Source organism: Nicotiana tomentosiformis, chromosome 8, assembly GCF_000390325.3.
Source record: "Nicotiana tomentosiformis chromosome 8, ASM39032v3, whole genome shotgun sequence".
NCBI lineage: Eukaryota > Viridiplantae > Streptophyta > Magnoliopsida > Solanales > Solanaceae > Nicotiana > Nicotiana tomentosiformis.
In genome coordinates this window covers 117654316-117664510 of record NC_090819.1, presented here as the reverse complement: position 1 = coordinate 117664510, position 10195 = coordinate 117654316, and the positions used below count along the sequence as shown (strand labels likewise).

At 39.1% G+C, this 10195-nt stretch overlaps 1 protein-coding gene across 1 annotated transcript; it reads right to left on the bottom strand.

Annotated features, from left to right (window-relative positions):
- Window positions 1-6779: 6779 nt before the first annotated feature.
- Window positions 6780-7241, bottom strand: LOC138898036 (uncharacterized). The gene has a single exon (XM_070184067.1). The coding sequence runs from the start codon at window positions 7239-7241 to the stop codon at window positions 6780-6782; it is 462 nt and encodes a 153-aa protein (XP_070040168.1).
- Window positions 7242-10195: the final 2954 nt, after the last annotated feature.

Here is a 10195-nt window from a genome sequence, read left to right as displayed (position 1 = left end):
TTAAATAACCAATGCACACAAAACGGGTTCTCACATTAGGCGTTAGACAGTTTCAGAACTGAGACAAATTAAAGCCATTTAAACCCTATAGACATGGTTTTTATATGACCTTGGATTCAAACTTGCAAGAAGTTTTAGATGCAAGACGCCACTTTAAGCTTATACACATGATCTCTAGGTGACTTACGCAGTAGGGGGTGGGGAATGAGAACCATCGGAAATAGTTAGAATTACTCAGTTTGATCCCATGGGCATGCTTTCTAATGGCAATGAAATAGTGTTTGGATAGTTCAGCATTAACACTTTAGAGCGAGTAGTAATCCCCTATAGGCAGGATTTCTAACGATTAACGAATGAAACTGATTTTTTATATACTTAGCCCCTCTAGGCATGTTTTCTAGGTGAGCAGTATGATAACAATAGCAAATTAACCAATTAAAGTCCTATACGCATGATTTCTGGATGAAGATCAGTAGAACATAAGCTAGTATAATCCTTATAGGCATGGTATCTAATGAATATGCTGCAGTTATGCAAATTGAAAGAATGGTCATTGACATTTTATTTTCTATAGGCATGTTGTCTAGCAGTAGACATAGAAATAAATAAAGTACTTATGCTTTGATAGTAGGCAAGTTGTGTGAGTGTGTGATTCTCCTAATGGCATGATTTATACCAGTGTACATGGAAATTGAATAACATATATGGCCGGTTGGATAAAATAACAAGTAGATAATACGAACCCTATAGGCATGTTTTCTACCCTTTCATGCAAACATTAGAGTATGCTCATTTTCCCAATTTCACTAACACCCCAATTGTTTATTACAAAATTATTACAGACCCAATGATGAATGTAATTACAAAATATTATACAAGCAATAATAGTAGGCCTATAGCAAGCCCAAAAAGAGATACCCAGTATTGTATGGGCCTTCAACAAATGCTTTCTTCACAAAATAGCATACACAGATCCCAACAGGGGACTATATTCATCAACACAGCCCAGAAACCATAGAGGAACTCAAACCAAACCAAACAGCCACAGATTGATCATATGACCCAAACATTGAATCACAAAGAAATCACTTAAACAAACCAGTTTGCATATTCAGTAGATAGAATGAGGAAAGAACTGAGTGTTAGAGACAACTAAGGTCTCAGTAGTAAAGAGAGTGGCCAAAGAACCCCAAATCATAATGTGTCAGAGTTCACAAGGGTCTCAAATGGACCCCGAGCAGTGCTTACACTAGGGAGGTCAATAGAGAGAGTCTTAGTGGACTTGGCTTTCAGCCGGTCAAGAGTGATAGGTTCAGAATAGTGTAGGTAACCAATGAGAGCGAGAGAACAGTGACTAAGGGACAGAATTTGGTAAGACGCACTTGTATTTTAGAAAGCAGACATAGAAAAGTTGCCTAAAACACAGAACATGCTAGTTAAGAGGGTCAACAAGACTTAGAGGCAGGTTGCTATTATAGGTTTAACACCTAGCAAGAAGTAACATATTGGCAGAAAACACATTGAGAGAGTTAGAGGAGAAACAAGTTTCCTGAGATTACAAGATTAACATACAAATGTGCATAATACCAAACAAGTCTAAGTAGGGTACTAACTTATAAAGTTTAAAGCTAAAGCTTAAGGGTCCAAATTATGCTAAGTATCCATCATAAATCAAAAGACAAACATGTGAACTTACATCATGAAGCAAAACCGTATCAAACATGGTAAGGAAACACAAATTAAGCCAGCTACTCTAAATAAGATAGCTACTGTAAAAATCTCAAATAATCACTAAAGGGATATGGAATCAAGTAAGCCAAATACATGCTGAGTGACACAATAGCAAGGGAGCAAGTTACAAATTATTACACATTACAGATGTGAGGCAGTCATTGCAAGAATTCAAAGTAGAGTAGGAAAGCAAACTCATGTCAAGAAGTAATGTAGACATTCAGGTACCAATATATTAGGCTAAATGAACTTAAGAGGGTCTAAATTATTCAAGGAAAGCATATTCAAATAACATCTCTCAAGAGCGAAAATTTTAGGTAAAAATCAAGTGCTAAAGAGGTTCAGATCATAAGGCAAGTTTAATGCTAGCAAAGTTACATGCAAAGATGGTCTAAGAACACATTAGGTCATGAACCCATATTCCACAGCGCTCTGAATGTCAACAAAGAGCAAGAACCCATATTATTAGTGTGTCAGAGTTCCCATGGGCTATAAATGAATCTCGGGCAGTGCTCACACCAAGAAAAGTTGAAAATCGAATTCTGATGGCCTTGGCTTTCAGCCGACCAAGAACTAGAGTATAGAACAAGAGAATAAAAGAACAATAGAGTGATAGCTTCGATTTTTGTTTAGTGAATCCAGGTGAAAATGTCTGTTTCAAAGGGGAAAGGGGAGGGGTTTATATAGTAGTAGAAATCAAACAAATAGATCAAGGAAATATTGTAAAATCAACATAAATAAGGAAATAATCATTAAAAGTCAGATTAGAAAAAAAATTAGGTAAACCCTAATTGACATAAATCAAAAATTGGCCGGAGATCTTGGTTAATCGGACCCATATAGCCTTGATATAAATGTATCTAGATGGAATACCGTCTAGATCTTATTTTTTGAATCCCAACGATTAGAACTGATTCCCTTTGATTTGAAGATTTGTACTTTTTCAAAAATAGAGCAAGTACTATGTAATACCAGAAAGAGGTAACGAGTGGAGAAGGAAAATGAATATGGTAAGTAAATAACATGTGAATCCCAAGACTAACGGGATTAGAAGAGGGATTGGTGAAGGGCGACGATTAGGGTTCTTCAAAGAGAGGCAAGACAAAGAGAGTTTAGAGGTGGCGAGTAGTGGGATTTGTCTCTAGGGTTTGGGGTATTGGGAGTATAAGGAAAATGAAGGGAGTGTTATCAGTCGCTGATCAATTATGATCAACGACTGGGATTTAAATAGGCTGGGTCGGGTTTTGGACTAGGTGGGTTCATTAGGTTGCTTGGGCTGCTGGGGTTATTGGGCCAAGGGTCTATTGGTCTGAAATTAATCCTAATTTTGGGCCATATTTTCAAAAATAGGAAATTAAGGGAAAATAATTTAATAAAATAATTAAATAAATTATACAAAATGCTATTTATGCAAAGTAATATTTTAAAATAATAGTAGAAGATTATAAAAAATGTAAGATATTATTTTGACCTTAAATAAAATGACAAATGCAATAAAATTGTAAAATACAAGCTATTATTGCAAGATTGGGCGAATGGCCTAAAAATACTAATGTAATTATAAAAAATAGAGTAAAATATCTGAAGCAAGTATTATAGATGAAAAATCGTAATTTTAGGTAATTAAGCCATCACAAAATAATTGAAAGGAGTAATTAAAAAATATTCAAGTAATTTAAATACGGGAAAATCAATTTCAAAGCTCTGAAAATTATAGAAAAATGCTTTTATAGATTTGTAACTAAATAATGATGTCGAATGATGTTTTGAAAGTATATATACTATTCGAGAAAATATGAGGGAAAATTGGGTTTCAATAATTGCCCTTCTTTACCCATGAATGATGAAAGAGTTGTCGGGTAAAGAAAATGATGACCAATTTTGGCCGAATTGAGTGAGGAATGATGTGATTTGAAAAATGGGGGCCGAACTATGGTTCCTGAGTTTCCTACATATCCCTGGTGTTACGGAAATCAGGTCATATGTAGTTTTGGACCCAACGGTGAACGAAACCGATGTAGTTGTTATAGGATTGTTCGCATGTTTCAAAGAGGGTTCTTTTGGGCAGGATAGTATCAGATGAATTTATGCAGAGTCATGCATATGAATCTGAAACGTTACGGATATATCACAGAGCAAATATCTGAATGTTCATAGAGTAAAAGTGGGCAATTGATGGTGGTCGGTTGTGTTTGAAACAATTGAAGGATGTGAACGTTGTGAACGAAAACAATTTCTCTCATTTTGAAGAACGATTACCTCCTAGATTACCTGCAAAACTTAAAACACGGTGCATGCGAATATATATATGTATTATTGCGAAAGTTTAAACGTGATGCAAATTTTCTTTGGACCATGAAGGTTGTCTTTGGACGGTGAGGATTATGTCCTTAGACCATGACGTCCTGGGCCATGAAGAGTATGATAAGGGATTCGCGGGCCATGGAATAGTGTCCTCAGGCCATGAGGATGGTGCCTCTGAATGATGACGCCTTTGAATAATGATGTGCAATTTGAGAGATCCTAAGGCCATGGAATGGTGTCTCCCATCTATAAGGATGATGCCTTCAGACTAGGACGCCTTTGGACAAGATGTCGATGTTTCAGCCCATGAAATGCAAAGATATGATGCTTGGTCATATGCAAGGTCGAGACGAGAAAAGGCTTAGTCTTGTGTGAGATGAGGGCAGTGCTTAGCCCTAGGTGACAAAGAGATAGTGTAGGTTTTAGGTAGTGTAGTAGAGATAGAATTTAATCTTATGCAAGGAAAAAGCGATGCTTAGCCTTATGAAAAAAAGGGGGGACCAATGCTTAGCTCGTGCGGGGAAAGGCAATACTTGGCCTTATACAATTAGGGAGGCAATGCTTACCTTCATGCAAGAAGAGGAGACAATGCTTAGTCTCATGTAGGAAAAGGCAGTGCTTAGCCTTATGCAATTAGGGAGGCAATGCTTAGCCTCATGCAAGAAGAGGAGACAATGCTTAGTCTCATGCAAAAAAGCAGTGCTTAGCATTTTGCAAGAAGAGGAGACAATGCTTAGTCTTATGAGGGAAAGGCAGTGCTTAGCTTTATGCAAGAAGAGGAGACAATGCTTAGTCTTATGCATGAAAGGTAGTGCTTAGCCTTATGCAAGAAGAGGAGACAGTGCTTAGTCTTATGCAGAAAAGGCAGTTCTTAGCCTTATGCAATTAGGGGCCAATGCTTAGCCTCACGCAAGAAGAGGAGACAATACTTAGTCTCATGCAGGAAAGGCAGTGCTTAGCCTTATGCAAGAAGAGGAGACAATGCTTAGTCTCATGTTGGAAAGGCATTGCTTAGCCTTATGCCAAAAAGGGAGGCAATGCTTAGCCTCATGCAAGGGAAGGCAATAAGAAAGTAAATTATTTCTTAGCTGGAGGTGTCTGCGCTAGGTAATTTGTCTTCATGAAGGTAGTGACTTGATGTATCTGCGGATGATGTTGTTTTATCATGCCTGCATCCAAAGAAAATTCATGATTTTTGTGGGGGGGGGGGGGGGAGGTCGGTTCGTTCTTTTGCCTTCTTTCTCGGCCTTTGATCCTATCTTGGAATCTTGTTTGAGTTACCCTGGGAAACATCTGGCTATCATAGAAATAAAATTTTCGAAAACTATGCAATACATTTGATAAGTATAGTTATTTGAAATGTAGTAGTATGCGACATCAAATAATTTAGATGAACCAGTGATTGTGACACGTTTTAGAGACATTGCAACCTCCTTGCCTTAGAATTTTAAGGGTTCCCCAGTTTAAATACATACTTCTGACAATACTTTTGGCTGTTCCGCATATGACGAAGTTGGCTGAACTTGCGATCTTGTCCCAGTTTCTGATCGTGGGGGAAAATGAAGATTTTATTAAGAAGTGACCGAACCCACAGGGCTGCCTACATATCCTCTCTTAAACGGGAATCAGGTCAAGCGTAGTTCAGTTACACCTAGTGAAGAAATGTAAGCAATCCTAAACATATTATCTCTTGACTGCGTCCGAGTTGATAGGTTTTGGCCAAATCTCTTCGTCAATTTCTACAAGTATGATTGCTCCTCCTGTTAGTACTCGATGAACCATGTATGGACCTTTCCAGTTGCGTGAGAACTTCCCCTTGGCTTCGTCCTGATGTGGGAAGATCCGCTTTAGTACTAACTTCCCCGATGTGAATTGTCTTGGTCTTACCTTTTTTTTTTATCGATGAGAGCCAGTTGTTCATATCGGCTCTGTACCCATTCTGCGTCACTGAGCTCAACTTCTTGTATGATTCTTAGAGAAGGGATTTCTACTTCTGTAGGGATAACCGCTTCCGTACCGTAGACCAACAGGTAAGAATTTTCCCCAGTTGATGTGCGAACCGTGGTACGATACCCGAGCAGAGCAAATAGCAGCTTCTCGTGCCATTGTTTGTAATTATCTACCATTTTTCTTAGTATCTTCTTGATGTTTTTGTTAGTAGATTATATAGCTCCATTCATCTGCGGACTGTATGCTATGGAATTCTTATGCTTGATCTTGAAAGTTTCACACATGGCCTTCATTATATCACTGTTGAGATTAGCGGCATTGTCGGTGATGATTGACTCTGGTACTCCAAACCGACAAACAATGCGATCCCGAACAAAATCTGCGATGACCTTCTTAGTTACAACTTTGTAAGATGCGACCTCAACCCAATTTGTGAAGTAGTCTATAGCCACTAGAATGAACCTATACCCATTTGAAGCAGCAAGTTCGATTAGACCGATGACATCCATGCCCCAAGCGGAGAAAGGCCAGGGTGCGCTTATTGGATTGAGTTCATTGGGTGGCACTCGTATCATATCAGCATGTATCTGGCATTGGACATACTTGATACAGTCTGTTTCCATAGTCATCCAGAAATAGCCTGCTCTTAGTATTTTCTTGGCTAAGACAAAGCCATTCATGTGCGGTCCACAGGTTCCGGCATATATTTCCTCGAGCAATCTGGACGCTTCCTTGGCGTCGACACACCGTAATAATCCCAGATCTGGAGTCCTTCTGTACAGAATTCCTCCGCTTTAAAAGAAATGGTTGGCCATCCTTCGGAGTATGCGCTTCTGAGTATGAGTTGCATGTTCCAGGTACTCTTCCTTTGCCAAGTATTCTTTGATGTCATGGAAACACGGATTTCCATCACTTTCTTCTTCAACATGAGCATAATAAGACGGTTGTTTATGAATTACTATTGGGATAGGATCGATGAAGTTCTTGTCTAGGTGTTGTATCATGGAAGATAAAGTGGCTAATGCATCCGTGAGCTCGTTCTGAATCTTCAAAACATGTTTGAACTCTATCTTCGTGAACCTCTTGATCAACTCTTGTACACAGTGCAGATATGGTAATATTTTGGTGTTCTTGGTAGCCCATTCTCCTAAAACCTGATGCACCAAAAGATCAGAATCTCCAATCACCAGCAACTCCTGAACGTTCATGTCAATGGCCAACCTGAGTCCCAAGATGCAAGCCTCATATTCTGCCATATTGTTGGTACATGAAAACCTAAGTTTTATAGATACCAGATAGTGTTGGCTAGTTTCTGATACTAAGATAGCTCTGATACCCACTCCTTTGAAGGTTGCAGCTACGTCGAAGAACATTCTTCAACCATCATATGCTTCAGTTATATCTTCTCCTACGAACGACAGCCCCTCATCGGGAAAATATGTTATCAATGATTCGTATTCTCCGTCTACGGGATTTTTTGCCAGATGATCCTCCAATGCTTGCCCTTTGACTGCCTTATGAGTTACATAGACGATGTCAAACTCGCTCAGCAATATTTGCACTTTGCTAACTTACCCGTAGGCGTGGGATTCTAAAAGATATATTTCAGTGGATCCATCCTGGATATGAGATATGTAGTGTATGCACAGAAATAATACCTCAAATTCTGAGCTAGCAATGTCAAAGCACAGCAGGTGCGTTCTAGCAAAGAGTACCGGGCTTCGTAGGGTGTGAATATCGTGCTCAAATAATATATTGCATGCTCTTTTCTTCCAATTTCATCATGTTGTCCCAAAATGCAACCGAAAGCTCCATCCAATACAGACAAATAAAGTAGTAGTGATCTTTCTGGCTTTGGTAGGACCAGAACGGGCGGTTTGGATAAATACTCCTTGATTTTGTCAAAGGCTTTCTAACATTCTTCAGTCCAGCTTGTTGCAACATCTTTCTTCAGTATTTTGAAGATTGACTCACAGATCATGGTTGATTATGCCGAAGGGTAGGTTTATTTCTTACCTAAAGGCCACAAAAATGATCAAAAAGGGATGTATTTACCATTTGGTTTGGGTTATGGACACCGATGCTGAGGCACCTATACTTGAGTCTGTGCCTGTTGTGAATGAATTTCCGGGAGTCTTTCTGGATGAACTCCCTAGGATCCCACCAGACATGGAGATTGATTTTGGGATTGATGTGATGCCAGACACGCATCCCATATCTATTCCACCCTACAGAATGGCACCGGTAGAACTGAAGGAGCTAAAGGAACAATTGAGAGATTTTTTAGAAAAGGGTTTTATCCGGCCAAGTGTGTCGCCTTGGGGCGTACCGGTCCTTTTTTGAGAAAAAAAGATGGGTCACTGAGAATGTGTTTTGACTCTCGACAGCTTAATAAAGTAATAATCAAAAATAAGTACCCACTTCCAAGGATAGATGACTTGTTTGATCAATTACAAGGTGCCAGGTACTTCTCCAAAATCAATTTACGATCCGGGTATCACCAATTGAAGATCAGGGAGCGGGATATTCCGAAAATAGCTTTTAGAACCCGGTATGGGCATTTTGAGTTTCTAGTAATGTCTTTTGGGCTAACGAATGCTCCACCAGCCTTCATGGATCTTATGGATCGCGTTTTTAAGCCATTCCTCGACTCCTTTGTGATAGTGTTCATTGACGATATTCTTGTATATTCACGAAGTTAGGAGCACCATGCTGACCATCTCAGGGTAGTTCTGCAAACCCTACATCTGCACTACTTATATGCAAAGTTTTCAAAGTGTGAATTTTGGCTTGAATCAGTCATATTCTTAGGTCCTGTAGTTTCTAGTGAGGGAATTAAGGTTGATCCTCAGGAAACTTCAGCTGTGAAGAATTGGCCGAGGCCTATGACTCCAACAGAGATTCGCAGTTTCTTAGGCTTAGCTGGATATTACAGAAAGTTTGTGGAGGGGTTTTCGACTCTTGCCTCTCCATTGACTAAATTGACGCAGAAGGCAATTAAGTCTCAATGGTCAGATGCTTGTGAAAAGAGTTTCCAGGAATTGAAAGGAAGATTGACTATGGCACCGGTGTTGACTCTACCAGAGGGTATAGATGGATTTGTGGTATATTGTGATGCTTCAAGAATCGGGCTTGGATGTGTATTAATGCAACATGGGAAGGTGATAGCTTATGCTTCTAGGCAACTAAAGAATCATGAAAAGAACTATCCAACACATGATTTAGAACTTGCGGCGGTGGTATTTGCATTGAAAATTTGGCGTTATTATTTATATGGGGTCCATGTGGATATATTCACGGACCATAAGAGCCTTCAATATATTTTCAAACAGAAGGAATTGAATCTGAGGCAGAGAAGATGGCTTGAATTACTCAAGGATTATGACATTGATATTTTATACCATCCGAGGAAGGCTAATGTTGTGGCGGATACTCTTAGCCGAAAATCTATGGGTAGCTTAGCACACTTGGAATTTCTGATAATAACATGTGCACTCATTGTGGAAGAGTAGGACACTTTAGACACATTTGTCCTGCCTTAATTTATGCTCAGTTTAGAGACACCTTTGGTATTGCTAAAAATATAAAGAAGGAAGAGGATAAAAGGTTAATATTCCTGTCCATACCGAGTGGATTAAGGTTAACAAGAAAAACACTTCTAATCCTCTCTCGTTCTGGGCAAGAAGGAATCTGATTCAGCCTTTTTCCAACAAAAAAGGACCTAAGCTTGTTTGGTTCCCAAAACTAACTTGTGAATTTCGGTGCATGCTAAGGTGAGAGGAAACAATAAGCACTGGTATCTAGACAGTGGATGCTTGATCTCGGCCAAACCCACACCAAAATTAAGTAGTGAGGCATTTGATGCAACAATAAACCCAACGAAGGTCGTGATCGAATCCACAGGGAGTTAGAATATACGATTAGGTGTATATCTAATTTAATTGCAAGTTTTGGCTCCAATTGTACTTCCACAAACTTGATTGGTGTTCTAATTCTACTTTACTCTATTGTTTGCTAGTATAAAACTAAGGACAATATTTTTGTGTTTTGAGTCTTTTTCAAATGATTAAAAGGGACTAGGGTCGTGACTTCTACCTAGGTGGTTATCTAATGGGTTGTAAACTCCAGGGCAAAGCCAATTCATCCCCATTATCACATCAAAATCGACCATTCTCAATTCATAGGTTTTCTTCCAATTCTTCTCGCCTCA